Genomic DNA, 19785 nt, shown 5'->3' with positions numbered 1-19785 from the left:
CTTGTATTGGAAAAGGCAAGCAGAATGGTCAAGTGAAGTTTCCCAAGGTCTGCTGTCTATTTCTCTTTGGACTCATTCCAGTTCCCTTGAAGCTCTGGGTGTGAGATCTGATTTTCATGGTTAGACTGCTCTCATACATATTGCCCCTAATTTGTAAAATTGTCTTCTTTTCCAAGAAGAGACATATTAACTATAATTGTATACAGGTTAAAATACAAGTGTGTGCCCGTTGTCTAATGAAGCCTATAAAATTGCTTCTTCTGGAAGACAGATTTAAGTATATGGTATTTTCCCACCAATGAGGAGGATTCAGGGGTCATGATTATATCTATATATCTATCTATATCTATCATGTGTATAAACGTATTTTCTATGAGATGTATATATTCCTTCTCCCCACCCAGCATGAACTAGAATAATTCTGTTCTTTGTTGGTTATTATATAATTTAGGTGCCAATTAAATGAGATTATGCAATAGTATAGAAATAAACCTGAGCTAAATATTTCCCCACTTTTGTCATCACAAGATTCAGAATCATTGGGGGAATTGAGAATTGGGTCTGATGAGAGAGAAGAGAGTAGAACGAGGATAGCGCTGAATAAAGCTCAGTTGAGGTGCTCTTGTTGCTGTGGTGAGCTTGCTGGTGGGATTTTATTTAATTTTTTAAAAATTTTGTTTTACTTTCTCGGCTGATAGCATTTAGGGGACTGAGGTGAGAAGCTGCCGTGACAGGCGCTCACCGGAGGTTCCAAGCACTGTGCCCCTGAGGCTGCTGATTGCCAGGTGGGATGAGGTGAAGGTAGGGAGGGTGGTGAGTGACATGCATTGAATCAGCAGTATAGTTGACTTAAATAACTCCCTTCTCTGAATAGCTGCAAAAGCTTTTAAACCCTGTTAATTGTTTTTACCTTTCCATGGAGTTAGAATTAGAAGGCAGTGCTGTATCCAATGTGTTCACCTTTCTTTATACTCTACTGACTTTGAAAGGAGAACAGACCCTACTTAAGCCTCTTGAGACATTATTTTACTGACTCTTTTCATGGTGGAATGCTCAATAACTTTTAGCAGGCTAAAACTTCTGGAAAAAAAAAGTAGCTTTTGAATTTTAATAATATTGGCCAACATATCAGCTTTAGAGGGCCAGAACTGCACATTTGTAGTTTAGTTAAATCACCACCCCACCTCCAGCTGATTATTCAATTTTCAACAAGCAATTCTATCCCTGCTGAAAAATAGAGAAAATGTCTTGGATGTAGAGTGAAAGCTCATAATCGAATCCAATGGATACGTGTATTTGGAAAATTAGATCAGTATCTGATTGTTCAGGTACTTTTATTCAGTCTGTGCTGTGGGTTAGAGAACGTAGCGGAGAACCAGGAGTCTTAGAACCTATTTCTATTTCTGGCTCTGCCCTATCTTTGTGGGTGACATGAGGCCACTAATGCTTATGTGGTTATATTTCCTTTATGCAAAGTGCAGTTAGTAATCTATCTTCTTTTCAAGCTATCAGAGATGCTCTGAGGATTCTTGGATAATAGCTGAAAAATACTTCGATATTGGCAGTAAGCCATTGACAAATTACTTAATTTCTTAATATCAGTTTGTTCTACAAAGAAATAGCGTTTGTGCCTCCCTATCTCTTAGTTTTGCTAAGAGTATAAGTAAACTAATTTGAAATCTCCAGGTTGAACCCTATAAATTTAAGATACTATCTCCCTTGGCTATATTCCCTGCCTTTAATTTATTACCAGTGGTTGCCACTTTCTTGCCAGTGGTTGCTGTGATTGCAGAATGCGTTCAGACTAAAGCTAATACTGATGTCTGGTAATCAATAAATTAGTGGATTAGTATCTATGTTAACTCTTCTTATTAACTTTAACGGATGAATAGTGTTTTGTTTTTGTTTTTGTTTTGCTTTAAGCTTATCAAAATGTTAAGAACAGTTGCAAATACAAACTCTAATATGTTGCTTTTCCAGGCTCATATGTATCCTTGAACATGATAACATATTCTAATTAAAGTCACAATTAATGTTCAGTCAAATAAGCCAGTCATTATTTAAAGACGAGGTTGGTTGATATGATGATTTAGAGAATGTATCATGTACATGGGTGAGTGGAAATATATACAGAGGTATATATTTCCCATAGAGTGACATTAAGTTGAACGCTAAAGGATGAAAGGATAATGGGAGCATCATGGGCGCACGTGTGTAAAGACCCCAAGGTGAGAAGGAGGTAGGCCTATTTGAGAAGTGGAAATGAGAATGATATGGCTGGACCAGGTGAACAGGGTGGAAGTGGCCTGAGGTGGAAAGGACCCTGTTAATTCATGGCCTTTTATGCTATGCTAAAGATATAGAATTGTATTGAGTGTGCACTGGGGAACCATTGCAGAAGGGTTTTAAGCAGGAAAGTGACCAAATTTTCCATTTTAAAGAACATCCCTTTGGCTGATACATGGAGAAAGCATTCCAGAAGGACAAAGATTAAAGTCGGGAGACTGTTGCTAGGATTCGACTAAGAGATGATTTTGGGTCAGACTAGAGTGGGGACAAAAGAGGTGGAAACAAATGGGTTGAATTGTGAGGATCTGCTGATGGACAGAAGGACAAATGGGAGTGATTGCTTCTGGATTTCTGCTATGAGCAATTTGGGAATTCATGTGCCATTTTGTGGAGGCTTGAAGTCTGTTCCCTCTGGAGCCAGAAAGGAACTTGGAAAGAGAGATAGATGGATGAGAACTGGAAGGAGCACCTGGAAGAACAGGAAGTGGGAAGAACTGAGCAGAAGAGAATGAAAGGTGTTGGAAGAGCTTATGAAAAGGCGAGAGGAAGAAGAAAACAGCCTGGCTGGCCTCACCTGTTCATAAGCTCTTCATTTTTGGGATGAGCACTGTCCTGAGAAAGTCTGGGTCCTTGTCCTTGTTGTTCCAGTTCCTGTTAGTGTTGCCACAAGCAAATCACTTTAACCTCTCCAGGCTCCTCTGCTCGTCTGTAAGGTGAGAATGTTGAGCTGTAGTTTCTCTAAGATCCTTTTTAGCCCTAAAAATTCTATAACCATTCTAAAATATTTTAATTGGTTAAGTAATGGAGAACATAGACGGGAAGACTGAAAGTTTGTTTACTGTTTCTCCCAGTGATCAGTGGTGATCAACTTCTTATTCTAGGGGTGCCTGGGTGGTGCAGTTAGTTGAGTGTCTAACTCTTGGTTTGGGCTCAGGTCATGATCTCAGGGTCATGAGATCAAGCCCCTGCCCCCAACACCCCAGTCCCGCTCTGCACTCAGCAGGGAGTCTGCTGGAGATTCTTTCCCTCTGCCCCTTCCCCAACATGTGCGCCCATGGGCGCTTGCGCACGCTCTCTCTCTCTCAATTAAATAAATAAATCTTTAAACTTGTCATTCTATGATTGTAAGAGAGAAACATTTTCAGAGAATTCTTGAGGGGCCTTTTTTTCCTTCCAGGTAATTACTTACTTGAAAGGCTATTTTTTTTTTCTTCTTCCGTGTTTTGCAGACAGTGGAAGATGGGAGGGATGGTGGTAGTGGGCTGGCACCATGGTACTGGGAAAGCGGAAAGGAAACCTTACATATCCAGGAGCACCAAGAATCCCAGTCTTTACATTATTAGCTGGCTATTTGGCTTCGGTTGGCTCACCAGTAAATGAAGAGGTTGAACCATGTAATGTTTAAGGTCATTTCAACTCTGAAAGTATGATTATGTGCTGCTGTGTCAGTGAATGTTGTCCTCTTTTCTGGGCATGTGAAAAACCATAGCCATGGAGATTCTGGGATTGGTCTTATTTAGGCTAATTTAAGTCTCTCAGGGTTGGTCATTGTTTTAGTACTGTGGCATTATCCATATCTCATTTACGTATGTATAGGTATGTAAGAGGAGAGAAGTATGGGAACTAATATTAAATATTTGATACCTGATTAGCCATGAGTGCATTAACTATATGGTGGATTATCTGTCTATAGCAACTAAAGACTATTCTTCCTATTGCCCAGCCAGGGCTTAGGCCAGTGCGAAAAGGGAAGCCATAATAGAGTTGGAGATGGACAATGTGGGTAGGATGAGAGTGTGAATGTGTGCATTTATGTGTCTCTCTCAGCTGCCTCTCTGGCTGCAATTGCAAATCCAGTTATCAATGACCATTGGATTAGCCATTGTTTTCTCTCTTCCAAACCTGCTTCCCATTCAGTTGTGCAAATGGTGACCGCAAGAGAAATAATGGAAACTGTCAGTTCTCAGTGTTTGGATCACAGGTGGATTTTGTCTGACAGCATGTGTAGTACACATTAAAATTCACCAGGTCTTTTTGGGTTCTGGGGTGTCAGGATGAGTGGAGGGGTCATCTCTTCCTGTTGGGTGGTTCTTCCTCACTCTTAGCACTGCCCTGCCTGGCGCTAGCCTTCCCAGGTCTTTTGGTTGCAATCTACTCTGCTCAGTCAAATCAAAGGACAATAGCCCCTGGGGCTTGGCACTTCATGAAGGCTTTGGGTAAAACTGTACCCAGAACAGGGTGGAGATTGCTGGGCACGTGTTTCTGGGCAGGGTGAGGGAAGATTGAGGTTATGGAAGGTGTTGTCTGTGTTCAAGATTTAAGCCCTGTATAATGACTAAAGCAGCCCACTGAGGGGCAAGGTGGACTTGGTTTAAAGCTGGCTCTTCTGTCCTCATGAATGCCTTTGCTAGAGAGTGGGGGGCTTCACAGGTTGTTATCAGGGCTCAAGGGTGGTAGAAATAAGGAGCAATCGTGCTCTATATTTTCACCCCTGGAAAGGGAAGGAAGAAGGAGGATCAACCCTTGTGTGGCACCTTTGTGTACCATACATGGCAGGAGATGCTTTATTGACATGGTTTGATTTGGACTGTGCATAAAAATGACCTCTCTCTCTCTCTCAGTGCATCTTCCTATGTATGGAGAATATACAGATATCTCTCTATATCTGTATATACCTATATCTAGTAGATATAAATATAGAGAATATAGATACACATATAGATTATAGTTTATGTCTACAGATGAATAGAAAAGAGATTTTGCTAAGCAAAGTTAAAATTACATTGGAGAGTCAACTTTTTAGAGATTGTGAAGCACTTCAGGAACTGCACTTTGTGAAAAATAAGATGACTTTTAGTCCTGTTTATTCATTAAGGTAGGTTCTGTACTACATTTAATTGGTTGTTTTAACATAGATATTTTCAAATTATTGGTGACCACTGAATATATTAAAGTTATATTTCTTTAAAAATATTCACTGATTCAAACTTTTTATCATGCTGGTCTGTTTTTGCCTCTTATTAGCTATCAGTAATGGTAACTATCATGGAATCTTAACTTCAGCGTGTGGTCTTCAAATCCTTCTCTTTACCTAAAGACTATAATTAGAACTTTGCTAGAAATGAGCACTTAAAAGACAGGTGGAGAAGTTTACTGAACTAAAGGACAGGAGGTTAGCTGAGTAACCATAAGCTTGACTCCCTTTCAAGATGTTTTTTCTAGGGGCGCCTGGGTGGCACAGCGGTTAAGCGTCTGCCTTCGGCTCAGGGCGTGGTCCCGGCGTTCTGGGATCGAGCCCCACATCGGGCTCCTCCGCTAGGAGCCTGCTTCTTCCTCTCCCACTCCCCCTGCTTGTGTTCCCTCTCTCTCTGGCTGTCTCTCTCTGTCAAATAAATAAATAAAATCTTTAAAAAAAAAAAAAAGATGTTTTTTCTGTAGCTGTTTGTTTCTGCCTAGAGATTGTTATCATCTTCATCATCATCATCAAATATTAAATATTAAAAGCACTGTACTTAGTAAACAGCAGATAACAAGCTGAGATTTCTTATCAGTCTTGCTTGGGGAACCTCAGGTTGCCTTAAGGATTTCTTTGAGGCTTTCAGTGGACAAAATTCCCATGCAGTTCAGTGGGAAGAAAAGTATTTCCCTGTTTTTCATCACTTGGACTCTTTATTTGCTTGCAAGCCTAATCTTAAGTGTAATTGGTAGCATTAATATTAAAAGAGATTACTCATCAGCATTCTAAATTATTTATAAATAAATTACATAAGTAATATATAACTTTCTATTAATAAACATATGCATTATTTTGTGTGTGTGTGAAAAGTGACCCCTACCCAAAATCAGCCCTTGTCTTGTGTAGTGGTATATATTTGAAATGTAGACCCTCCTGCAAACATTTCATCAAGGTTTGACTTCCCTCCTCTTAAACTGCAAAATTACACCATGCCTTTTGAAGGGGATTTTCTTTCCATGAGCTGGTATTTATGCCCCAGTAAATTATAGCAATGTTACTTGGATTATATCTTATTAGAGGTGCTTATGGACACTCATATGTTTGTGAGTAATAAGCTAACAAATTATTTGTATTTCATTTATTAAGGTTTTCAGATTATATGTACTGATCTGTTTCTTATTTTTTTTAAAGAATATATAACAACTTCATTTTATTCTTCCAAGATTTTATTTAAATTTCAGGTTAGTTAACATATAGTGTAGTATTGGTTTTTAGGAGTAGAATTTAGTGGTTCATCACTTACATATAACACCCAGTGCTCATCCTGACAAGTGCCCTCCTTCAGGCCCATCATTTATTTAGGCCCCCACCAACCCTCCCCCCCGCCCACCTCCCCTCCAGCAAAGTGTCAAACCCACAGCTTCTGTGGCATCTGGACTTGATACTATGATTCTGTTTAAGGTTCTTGTTCCTGTACTTCTCAAAAATCTTTGACATTTGTTTTCGTTTAAGAAGTAAAGTCTGTGGCATCTTTTTATAATCTGTCACTCATCCAGCGGCTCTGCCTCCTCTTCTGCATTTTTCTTTTCATAATTAAAATAGAAATAATAAATATCTCTTAATTTTGCTTCCCTCCCTTACATCCTTCTTGGCAATAGATACAACATGTTTTAGGCATCTTGGCATAAAATCAGCTTCCTTTAGCTAAGTCAGGGAAAACAGTATTGGACTTATATTTTGGGAATATTGCTGATTAGTTCTAGAAGGATGATATAAAGTGCCAAGCATTGTGGAATCTTTGAACTGGAGAAAACAGAAATTCAGTTAATTATAGGAGGAGCAACAATGTGGATAAAATCAAATTTGGGACATCCCTCAATGTTTAATTAGAGATGTGTGTAAGAGGATGGAGATGGCAAAGATTTTACCTGTCCTCTGGTGATCCTTTAGATAGATCTAAATCTATAGGTCTAAACCTTTGCCTAGAAATCTACCCTCCCCCACAGCCACACTCAGCCATCCCCAACCTCTCCCCTCAGTACTGACATCTCAGCTTTTAAAATATATTTATATGCTGCCTTATTCCAAAAACGGTTTAGTGTGAAGGGAAAATAATAGTTGAAAAGCGGAAGAGTGGGGTTAGTGTATAAATGCATGTCGCAAAACTCTGCCTTCCCGCCACTCTTTGGCTTGAGATTTGTCTCGTGTTTCTAGCAGCCAACACAAGGAAGGAAGTGTAATCAGTTATAAGACTGAGCATATAAACACTGTATACTCTATAGTATAAGTACTCCCCCCCCACCGCAAGAAAAAGCCAAACTAACAAACCACCACTAAAGCAGTGATGAAACACTCACTGTTCTTGATATTGACACCTGCGAGCTATTTCTCCTCTGGGATTTAATGAGTTAGCTGGCGACAGTATCCGTGAATTCCCTGAACCTTAGTTTCTTTGCCTGTACAATTAGGATAATGTATTTAATTTGTACAGTTGTGATGATTTCACGAGGTAATAGATATAAGAGACCTAACCAGAACCTGGCACATTTGTAAATATCCAACAAATTGTTGCTATCATTCGTATGTACAGTAAACACAGTAATACGTTTCCTAAAGGAGCTAATAGATCTATCTTGCATATAGAGGCATATGGTGTTTAACTACCCAGTCCTTTATAGAATTTTGAGTTTGGCTGGTGTAAAAACCTCTTTTGGTTTGATGGGTTTAATCCTACAAAATTCTAAATCATCTTTGGTAGTGTCTGAAAGCCTCTTTAACTCAAATGACTACAGAGTTATTAAGTGTAAGAGTTCTCCTTTGGTCTGAAAACATGATAGCAACTTTCAATGACCTGAATTTAGAAATATCTCAGGAATTGAAAGAATTGTCCATGATAGCATCACAGTACTTCTGCTTTCAGCTGACGTGGAGCAGGTGAGGATGGGAAGATGCAAGCATCACCCAGTGATAATTTCTGACATTCAGAGATAACTAGGAAAGCCATGTTTTCTTCCCAGTAGTATTGGCTGTGGCATGGATTATGAGATATTCCCAAGACATTTAGAGTTTGTTGGGAACTTACACCATCTGTCAGAGAAAGGCATGCAGGGTATTTATTTGAACACATGATACTGAGACCATTGCCAGATCAAGAACTGAATGCCCTTTGACTCACACCTAAATGAACACTGTCAAATGGAGATTCTAGTAGTTTTACTTTATACAATTTTAGTAGCAAAAATGCAAACTTTATTTTAATATTTAAAGCAATCACCCTAAAATTTTTTTCTATTTGAATGTAATTGAAATAATCACCTCTTCTTATGAATTATAGCTGCTGCTTCTTAGGAAGATGTTTTTGGTGAAACTTTGGAAGCAGGTTTTGGTGACATTTCTAGCACAGAGGTTTATTTTATTATATATATATTTCTCTTTCAAGTTAAGCAGGTAACTGTCCCTGATTCTTTTTGCATCTATGGTTTATAGACTCTTGCTGGATTGGAAAGCTTGTCTGTCAAGTTTCTCATTTTTTATTTTTTATATGTAAAATAATACTACACCTTCAACCTTTGTAGATTTCCTAAGTGCTTGCTGTCATTTTTATGAGTTGCAATTTTAAAAATAGCCATCAATCTTCCTGACATATCTCTGAGACAGGTTAAGATATTTTATTGAAAATAAATATTGAAATCCACGTATGAGAGTCTTATCAACAATAGTATATTTTCATCAGGAATTCTGCTTCCTGAGGACAAATATTCTGTGGGAGCATCAAGAATCTTACATTTGAGCTCATTTTACTTCTGGTATTTTTGTTACTTGGCATGTACAGCTTATGAAATATTTGGTCATCACCTTGAGAAAGCATGCCTTCCCCTCACTCTCCAGAGTGAGGGTGTCTTGCTTTCCTCCCGTGGGCGGAGAAGCTGAAGTGGACAGAGACTGAGAAGTAATTGATGAAACCCAAGCACCGTCCCTGAGTTCTTAAAGGCTTATTTAACTGCAGGACCATGCTCTTTCTCTTCTCCCTGAACCCAAGACGGAAAAGGAAAATTGAGTTACCAGTAATGTGTGAGAAGAAAAGGAGGATGCTTTGAGTTTTGCCCAGTGTCATGATTTCCTCTGGCAGCTCTTGGAAATCAATATCTTCTTTACTCAGGGAATATTCTGTTCTGTGCTGTAAGGATGCCCACAAAAAGGTTCACAGCTACGTGGTTACCAGAGAATTGTAGCTTCCAGAGGCCATCACTGAGAGTATTAAGAGTGGTCGTGTGGGATGGGAGTGGAAATAGAGAGTGCACTACTGCCCATGTGCATGAGGGATCTTTTTGGATTGGTGGAAATATTCTAAAATTGATAAGGTGATGGTTGCAGAACTCTGTAAATATACTAAAAATCATTGAATTGTACCCATAAAATGAGTGAATTTTATGCATGTAAATTTTACCTCAATAAAGCTGATAAAAAGTGTCTGAAATTTGGGATGTCTTGCAAGGAACCACAATTCTGCTTGGTATCTGGGCTCCAGAGAGCATCATCATATCCGAAAGCTTTCCTACCTGTGTGAAAATGTGTATTAAAGTGAGTGAAGGGAGGAGAAGAAAGGGAAGAGGAAAGGGGAGTAAACAGAAGGGGGAATGAACCATGAGAGACTGTGGATTCTGGGAAACAAACTGAGGGCTTCAGAAGGGAGGGGGGTGGGGGAATGGGATAGGCTGGTGATGGGTAGTAAGGAGGGCACGTATTGCATGGTGCGCTGGGTGTTATACGCAAGTAATGAATCATGGAACTTTACATCAAAAACTAGGGATGTACTGTATGGTGACTAACATAATAAAAAAATATTATTATAAAAAAAATAAAGTGAGTGAAGAGTATGTGTGTGGGGAGCACCTGAGGCAGGAGCTAGAGGAGATGGGGATAAGCTGAATCTCCTTCATAAGGTGGTGGGGGGAGTGGGTGGGGAGTCCTGGGAAAACATGTGATCATGGTGTGAATAAAATGGCACCATTTTTGCGGTTTTGTAACTCCAGTTAGGTCCCAGAGGTAAGGTATATTCCTCTCCGTGGGCTTGGAAAGCTCAGTCTCTGAATCAGCCTCTTTGGATGGGTTGACAACAACAACAGTTTATAGTCAGAAATCTTACCTTAAAATCCTATCAGCCCATATAAACTATCTTTTAAATGACTTATCAAAGACACTGTGGGTAAATACATTAAAAAAATCTTTCTGTGTAATGTCAGTATGACTAATGTAGCTTAACTGCCTTTTTTTTTTTTGCTTAGTTGCCATTATTTAATAAGAAAATATTTAATGTGACAGGTTTTAAAATTTTCTAACTTTTTAATTCTTTTCATGATGTTTTCCTAATTCCTAAATGAAAGCAACCAAGCTCTCAGTGTTGGATTTACTAAAGAAATTGGCTGGTTTTGCTTACATATATTGTGTGACTTGAGATAAAGCTGCAGGACTCCCTCAGTAACTGGAGCACAGGAAACAATTGACACTGTTTCTTAATTCACATTGTTTCTGAGACATTTCCTATTTCCTAGTATAATATAGCTTTCCCATGAGAACAATTTGCTTGCAAATGGTTAGACACGATAAATTTCTCATTGGCACTCATTCTGTGAGGAGAATTTCACTGTGCTTTGTAATAGTTGAGTTGGTGTGTGTGTCTATGTGTGTTGCGGGGAGTTTCATACTTTATATAGATGCCTCCAACTTCATTCCAAATACCAGATTTTTTTTGGAGTGCTAACCCATTCACTTAGGGATCTGCATTCCTTAGTTGGAAGCTCTCTCCCAAAGGAGCATATAATTGTTTTAATCCTTCCAACATAAGGGAACACCCCTGTGAATTACAGTGTTTTTAGATATGCCTGATGAGTTACTGTGGAAAGTAACTCACAGCAGTTTGTAGTAGACATACTGCATGTTAGGTGTGTGAGATTTTCTGTGGCATCGTAAAGTGGTCATCAAGGAACAATTCCAGAATAGAATAGGAAGTGGGAAAGATGAGGTAATCTAATCTAATTTGCAGTTCAAAAAAAAGTTTTCACATTACTTCTGAGATGGTGGTTCCCACATTCAGAAGTTATGCTGTATATAAAGTGAAAGTAAAAGTTTCCCAATTAAAAAAAAAAAAGATGTGGAACTTTGAGTTCCTTTTTCCCCCTGTCTTATCAGATTTTGTAAAAATAATATCACTTGTCAGTTTTGCAGCTTCTTCCATCTAGAGAACTAAAAGCATTTCACAATCTTTTTTCCTCATGCCCTTCTCTTCAAGGCAATTTTTGCTGGGCTGGGTTTATTTTTATCATTGCAACAACCAGTTTTTAGAAACTTTTGGAAACGAAAAAAGAAAAATGAGAATGGCACTGTAACTGACATTCATTTTAGCTGTTTCCTAGTGTGAACATTTGAGTATTTCTAAAATCTTCTCTCCAAGTATGTCTTATTTTTTCTCAATTTGTCCCAGTTCTAAGTCTCTATTCTGCTGATTTGGTAAAAAAAAAAAAAAAGAAAGAAAAAAAAAAGTTTTAATGCAAAAGCTTATCCCCAGCAGAATGACTTCTTGAACTTTGAGTTAGATCTTTATTTTTTGCTGCTCCCAGACCTCCTTTTCCAGAACCCCGTTCAGTATAGTCACAGACTCAGGAAGGTCAGAACTGGAAAGGTCTCCAGAGATCACCCAATGTAAGCCTCTTGTTAGACAAATGACGAGATTGAGGACCAGAATGGTTAAGGGACATGTTCAAGGTCAAATACCTAACTGATGACGGAGGTATGACCAGAATCAAGGATTCCTGATTTCTGGCTTGGTAGTTTTTGGTTTCCCTAAACTTTTAAAAGGAGTCTATCTGAATAGAACTGGAGTACACCCTCGCAGAATCCTAGCACCAGCCAACAGATCGAGTTATACTCTAGTGAACTGAAAATTGGGGAGAGATTTTTATTTTTCTAGTTTATTTGTCAAATATAAAATGGTAATGAATTCATAGACATTTTCTTTTGACCTGCAGAGCCTGTGAAATTTATATGCAGGAGAGAATGTGCTTTGAAATGACTGATGATCTGTGTACCTTCTTAGGCCACCATACCATCTACATTGGGGTCCACGTGCCGAAGAGCTACAGGAGAAGGAGACGCCACAAGAGAAAGACAGGGCACAAAGAAAAAAAGGAAAAAGAAAGAATCTCTGAGAACTACTCTGATAAATCAGATGTGGAAAACGCTGATGAATCCAGCAGTAGCATCCTGAAGCCTCTCAGTGAGTACTCTCGGTGTTGCTACTTTTCTCCGCCTCACTCCCACATCCTTGAGAAAGACACCTTGTAGGATCTTTCCTACAGGGGCACAATCATACTGGGATGGTCTCCTCTAAAGGATAATGTCTGTGGGACTCCTTTCTTGTCCTAGCAGGTTGTTCTAAGAGGAGATCTGGTGAGATTCTGAAAAGATCTGACAAAGTTTAGGCATGCTTGTGTATTCTACATTTTGGCTAGTGAAATAGGGCAGAGTGTTATACGTGGTATTTAACTACAGTAATCAGTAGTAAATGGAAGACCTAAATTTTTGGATTGCTTTTGCTTCGAAATACATTCTTTTAAGACAGTAGGTCAAGATAAGAACTATATTTACATATGATGTGGATGGGGTTATCGATAGCATTTCACCAGGTTTTGGGCCAGGTTGATGATTTGAAAAGGAAGAGTGGAAAAGCATCTTGTGTCAGAGAAGAATGTAGAGTGATACAGTTCTTGAAATGTTGAAAATATTAAATATCATACATTGGATAGAAGTGTTATTAAGAACAGGGTAATAAGAGCTCAGAGAACAAACACCCAAGAGCTCAATTGATAGGGTGGACTGTGTATTTAGGTGTATGCGTATGTTGCTTTTGCTTCTTTTGATGTGGAGAATATCTGGCTGTCCGGGGAGCTTTGTGGCTGAAGTGAGAATGAATATGTGAAGAAGGGAGAAGCAATAGAAACACATGCCAATTTTGGGAGATTCCCCAACAGGAGCTACATAGTGACAGCTTTTCCTGTTGGCAGAGCTCTGTACATTCTTCATCTTTTCGCTACAGTTGCAGAAATATGGAACCTGCAATAAAATGCACTATGGGTGGCACAGATAAAGGTCCGGCTCAGCCGTTGCAGGTGACGGGAGGCCAAATTAGAATTAACAGCTCAGGAGTGTTGAAAAGTGAATTTACAGAGTTAAATTAAAGAGGGTGTGAAGTGTAGTGATGTGAATCTGTGAATCTCGAATAGTCTCACCACTGAAACCGAGCAGGTGGCTTAGGACTAGTGAAGTACTATCCTAAGAGGAACGGTACAGACGGACCACAGGATTTGAGAGCAAAGGTTGGAGGAACGGCTGGAGATAGACCACAAAATTAAAACTTAAAGATGTTAGAATAAATGTAAGACAGGAAGGACCAAAGGCAGGAGATAAGAATTCTGTACTTTTCATTAGAATGTTGGGGAAAAGCCTTTCTGAAAGGAATCCTTCATATACTGACTAAAATAAGGGGTCTGTTTCAAGCAAAGTCCTTGAAACGCAGATAAAAAAGTCATAGTTAATAGTCTGCAGGAACAAAAGATTACACCCTTTCCCAAATAAATTACTACTGTTTATCTCTATTTGCTATCTGTTTTGGTGAAGCCCGCGCCCAAACCAGAGCTCTCTCCCTGTGTGTGTGTGTGTGTGTGTGAAAGAGAGAGAGAGAGAGAGAGAGAGAGAGAAATCTCTCCCTTTCTCCCTCCCTCTGTCTCTAAGTCATCTCTCATTCTGCAGTGTAAGAATGAGAGTGCATTGTCACTATACATACTAAAAAGGCGAGAGGTGCTCACCTAGACAAATGGGCCAAGGGATTTTGAGATAATTGTGTACCAGCTTTTTAGGAAGCGCAGCAGAAATGATGCCAGTAACACTCGAATAGGTGAAAGGGAATGAACAGACCAGAAAGGTGCTGAGACTAAATATGCAGCAACCATGGGGGGCTGTTACTTTCTGTGGCATTTGGGGAGCAGTTTGTGTGCAGCATGTAAAATAAACAAGGCAGTACATTCTCTTTACCCTCTGAGGTCTCCTTCCCGGGGAGTAAGTTTCTGAAGGGGTCATATGGAGAGACTGCTGTCAAGGACCCATTTGTTCACTGATCATAAGAAAATTATTTGCAAATGTGCATTTTATAGTTACTTTCTTGGTAGTCAACAAGTTATGCTGTAATACGCCTCAACGTATTTGACATGGGTTATCCAATTTGTTTTGAAAGAGCATTGTTAATTAATTAATTAATTTATTTATTAGAGTGAGAGAAGGAGAACACTTGCAGGGGAGGGGCGAAGAGAGAGGGAAAGAAAGAATCTCTCTTCATGCCCAGCACGGAGCCCACTTCTTGGGCTCAGTCTCACAACCCTGAGATCATGACCTGAACTGAAATTAAGAGTTGGATGCTTAACCAACTGAGCCACTCAGGTGCCCAGTGGGTCATCCAATTTGATATGAAGGTCCTCTTAGAAATTTATATCTACTGCATACCATGGAGACTAAATGGATTGGAAAACTCACTGAAATATCTGCCTAGTATACCATTATTGTCTCTTGAGAACAACTACACAGAGTTTCTGTTATTCTTGGGTCCACGGTGTGTGAGTTCCTTATGCGCATGCAAGCACTCCATGTCCCATAGATCAGATTCCTGCATGAGCCGGACATTATATCAGGTGATGCTTGTAACTTCTGGAAAAACCCTGTATATAAATAGAGTAACTTGAGAGTCATCTCTGATTCTTTCCTTGTTTCACCCTCATATACAATTCTTCAATGACTTTTTGGGTTCTACTTCTAAAATATATCTGAATCTGTCTACTCCTTTTCAGTTTTGCTGCCACATTCTGGTCCAGGGAATCTCTTGCTTAGACAATTGCAAAAGCTCTATGTTTCAAGTCTTTTTCCACCCAGAGGCAACAATGATCATCATAAAGTGTAAATTGGGTTATGCCCTTCCTCCGCTGAAAATTTCCTGTTGTCCTTAGAATAAAATCTTGATCGGGCATCATGGCGCACAGTGTCTCACCAGTCCTGCTATGTGTCATTCTCGTCTTGCTCGCTTTACTTCAGCCGCACTGATTTTTTAATTCCTTGGTGCCCAAACCCTTTCTGCCTTAGGGCTGTTGCACATGTAGTCCTGTCTTCCTGGAATGGTCACCCCATTCTTGTCCTGGTTAGCTTTTCTTTATGTTCTAGCTTTTTTTTTTTTTTTAAGGTGTATTTATCAGAGAGAGGGAGAGCACAAGCAGGGGGAGTAGCAGGCAGAGGGAGAAGCAGGCTCCCCACTGAGCAAGGAGCCCCATGTGGAACTTGATCCTAGGACCCTGGGATCATGACCTGAGCCCAAGGCAGACGGTTAACTGACTGAGCCACCCAGGTGTCCCATGTTCTAGCTTTCAAATGTTGTGGAGACAGGCCTTTTCCTATTACTCTACCTAATGTAGCTTCTCTAGTGTCATTCTTTCTTAGCTCTTTCTTTCCTTCATACTATATGCTTCAACTTGTGATTTTGTGAGCCTGCAGTTTTGTCTTGTGCTGATGCTAGATTGTTAGCTCAGCGAGTGATAGGATCAGATTTGTCTTGTTCACTATGTTATTTCTGGCACTTAGCACAGTGCCTGGCACGTAGCATGTGCCTAATAAATGCTTATTGAAGAGTAATTGAGTGAATGGATTACTACAGGGGAAGACATAAATGTTGCTTTTATTGGTCTATTTCACTTTAATTGATAAAGATCTAGCTGATTTTCTTGTTTTTAATCTTTGCACATCATCTTTATATTTCCCTGCTCTGCCGCCTTCCCTCGCCACATAAAATCTGGTCCTAACTTTTAATTATTCCACTTTGGAAAGTGCCTCATTATTTTAACTATTGCTAAAGTGGTATTTTGGTTTGTGTAGATGACTCCCGAGTGTGTTGAGTTGGTTGTCGCCCACAGCTGATGGAAGAAATTCATCCACAGGGCACATGGATTCATCATGTACGCTTAAAAATGCTGACTATTCCACACAGAATTTAGGCAGCTCAGCTCCAGAAGCCGTATTAAAGAGGCACAGAATTGAATAATTAAGAGCATTTAGAAGAAGAACTAAGCCACGTATCTTCCAGTATTTAGGCACATCAGGAAGATGACATAATTAACAGGTTCATTTGGCTCATAACAGAGATGCTGCTGCTTTTCTTCATGGCTCTCCTGTCAAGGCAGGGCTTCTAAAAAGTGAACGCGTGTGTTGGTTGCCACACATCTGGAGCCTTGAGGAGGAGCTAGATTTGTTCCTCCGAGCTTGGCGGCAGCTGCGAGTCCTTACACAGCTGCTCTTCCTCGTGCGGTGTCGAACCCGCGACCCAGCTTGGGACACAGAGAAGGAAACGCGTGCGAGAAGGTGTGGTTCACTTCTCCCCGTTCACAACGGGGAGAGAGGCTGGGGAAGAAGAGTGAAATGGAAGAGCAAGCAGGAGGAGAGACAAGGGAATGAGGAGGTGGTGTGGAGTGGGTGGTGGAGAGAAAAGTTAGATTGTGCTCTTTCTTAAAAATAATCCTTTCTGCCTCCTCCACCGTGCACTTTTTTTTTTTTTTTTTAAGTCAGCAGCTGCCATCCTCTGAGGGTTGCCCAGAAAGTGGGTGGGAAGGTGGTCTTTGATGAGATAGGCCCTAGAAACACACCACAACTTCCCACCACAGATGGTGTTGACCTCCGAACTTCTCATTTTGTTAGTGTCCCGGGATGTTTGTGGGGGAATCACAGGCTGCTTTGTGAGTGCAGAGACTCTGAAGATGTGTAAAATGTTAAGAAACAGAGCTACAAACAGAATATCCTGTTCAGCCTGTTGGTCTGATGTGTAAAGTACTTCTTGACAAGCTGGAGCATGCGTCAGTGCTTGGGGGTGCTAAGTGCTTCTCACACGTATGACTCGCCTGTTGTGGAATCATACTGCAAGGTATGTACATATAGACACTCACTCAGTCTTGTGGTGTTCTTTTTTTAGCTCTTTGGATATGTACCAGAACTGATGGATTTATGCTAGTGAACATTGTTCTGTGAGCCGGGAACAATGGATGCCAGTTGGTGATCCAGTTATATTCAGGAAACTGAAACAGAGAAATGGGGAGCTGCTTTTGTTTGGTGCTTCCGGATAAATGAACAGAGTACCTTTTCATAAGAGCCAAGATTATTTGGGGTTTTGTCATCTGACTTCCCCTTTTCCCAGTGCACACCCCTCTGTCCTCCCTCGACCTGACCTCATCCTTCTTAGTGCATTTCTATTTTTTCTTGATTTTTAAATGTTTTCAGGCAAAACTCTTAAGTCTGCAGTCATAAAGTAAGATTTGTTTATTCTCTATATGCCATGTGCGTTATCTCCCAAATGAATGAGTAAGGTGGGGGAGAAGAGGGTCTTTGGAATGTGTGTGAAATGACGCAGATGCTGTCTCTGTTAACACAACACAAAAGAGCTGTACTGTCTCTTTCACCCTCTTCTCTGTTTTTTTTTTTGTTTTTTTTGTTTTTATCTTATATAAGTAGGAGGAAGTACTTTTCTCTAGGTCTGAAACAAAGTCTCTTTATATTAAAAAAATAATTGAAAACTTAAAGTTTGCCTTTTCAGAAGGGGCACTTGTGATGTAATTCTCCTGGGAAGGCAGTGGTTAGGAACATGTATTCCAGCCAGATTGAGTTTGAATCACAGCTCCTATCAGCAGTGCAACCTTGGCAAAGATACTTAACCTCTCTGTGCTCTAGTTTCCTCGTGTGTGAAAAGGAGATAATCATAGAACTTAATTCATAGTGTTTTGAGTATTAAATGAGCAGTGCACCTGGTTAATAATAATGGCTAGCAATTATTATTTTGAGTTACTCTGAACATGCTCATTTCTTCCCCCATTCATTGTACACAGATAACGCCAAAAGCTTCAGACTAAAACTCTGTAGAGATTAATATCCTATGAACACTAGTCACTATCCTTTAAGCTCTTCTAGACTTTTCTACTACAAATTCCCACTGGCTATTCCTTTGCTTTAGCTATCAGCTTGGTTCCTTGTTCTCAATGGCATCTTTGAGAAAACAAACCTAAATTTAGCTTTTAAACTTGCTAGTGGGTGTCACCTGGCTGCTGACTGGTAAGTGAAAAGACCAATGAAACAAGACTTTCAAGGGGCGGAAGTGGTCCCTCTGGTGACTCTGCTTGCTGACTGTGCTCTTGGTTTTGGTTAACAGTTGGAATTCCCAGTTCTGGGCCCCTGCAAGCAAGTGGGCTGTTTGCTCCTTCATGAGAAGGATCTCTTTTTGGCTCTTTGTGTTTTTCAGTGAAATTAATCCGGCGAAGGGCTGTTGGGTGGGACAGGTCAGCAATTTGAAGGCAGTGTTGTACAGAAAGGAAATATGTTTGGCACACTTGTGTTTTTGGTGGCACTGGGTTAGCTCAGCAATGTTGTGTTTTGTGTGGTACAAATAATTGCTCTTTTTTCCTCTGTGATGCGGTGAATACAAGAGGACTGTGTCATGGTGCTTTTGTCTTCTTTAGCCAGTTAACCATATACATCTCTCAAGGAGCTTTGAATTTCTGAAATTCAGTTCTCTTGAAGTCACCTCGAAGTGCCCTCCAAATGGTAGTTCTTTTGCTATGGAAGGCTGTCATTTCTGTTGCCTTTGACTGTTCTATTACAATAGTTATTCCATTTTATCATGCCATGAGATGTTATGAATAGTGTGTTTACATGTGTCATGGGAGAGTTGATGTTGCTTCTATTTATAGTGACTTATGAGTTCAGGAGGCCTCAGAGGGTTCTACTGTGCTCCAGGTGCTGGGGTACTCCGGGCTAAAAGGAGGTTGTGACTTGGGGTGGAAAACAGGGGAAACCCCAGCCATGTGTGGAATTTAAGATGTGAAGTATACTTTAATGAAGTGAATGGGGGTGTAAATGACTGTCTGCCATAGGCATCACCATCTAAGCTGAAGGCAGGACATGTCCTGTAGTTTGGGTTCAAGTTTATAAGACAGGAAGCTTGAGGGTGTGAGTATATTTGTGTGTGTGTGTGTGTGTGTGTGTGTGTGATTAATGGAATTGTGTGGAATATTGGTAAGGATCTTTTTTTTAATTTGACTATGTTTTACATATCATGTTACATTAGTTTCAGGTGTACAACATAGTGATTCAACACCTCTGTATGTTATGCTGTGCTCAGCACAAGTGCAGCTACCGTCAGTCACCATGCAACACTATTACAGTATCATTGAGTATATTCCCTGGTAGGGATCTTCTTGAAAGGGTATTCTGTTTAGGAAATTTCCCATACTGGAGGAAATAGTACTTAAAGGACTATGTGTGTTCTTGATACCAGGGATTTGATTCTAGACTTTATGAGTTTGAACTGTTGATGTGGAAGTAGTTGGGATGAGGAACCATTGGAGACCATGGGTATATTCTACAAATAAGTTCTCTGGAATTCTTCCATGACCACAATCTGGAAGCAGGAA

At 40.0% G+C, this 19785-nt stretch overlaps 1 protein-coding gene across 1 annotated transcript in view; it reads left to right on the top strand.

The window, feature by feature from the left end:
- The window catches only part of SLC4A4 (solute carrier family 4 member 4), a 450189-nt gene that overhangs the window by 150434 nt on the left and 279970 nt on the right, over positions 1-19785 (top strand). The window contains exon 4 of the mRNA XM_008693197.2: positions 12339-12518. Coding sequence (XP_008691419.2) covers positions 12339-12518 — 180 coding nt within the window. The remainder of the gene's footprint in view (positions 1-12338; positions 12519-19785) is intronic.

The sequence above is a fragment of the Ursus maritimus genome, unplaced genomic scaffold (genome assembly GCF_017311325.1).
Source record: "Ursus maritimus isolate PB19 unplaced genomic scaffold, ASM1731132v1 scaffold_8, whole genome shotgun sequence".
Lineage (NCBI taxonomy): Eukaryota > Metazoa > Chordata > Mammalia > Carnivora > Ursidae > Ursus > Ursus maritimus.
This window is presented reverse-complemented; position numbering and strand designations above follow the sequence as displayed.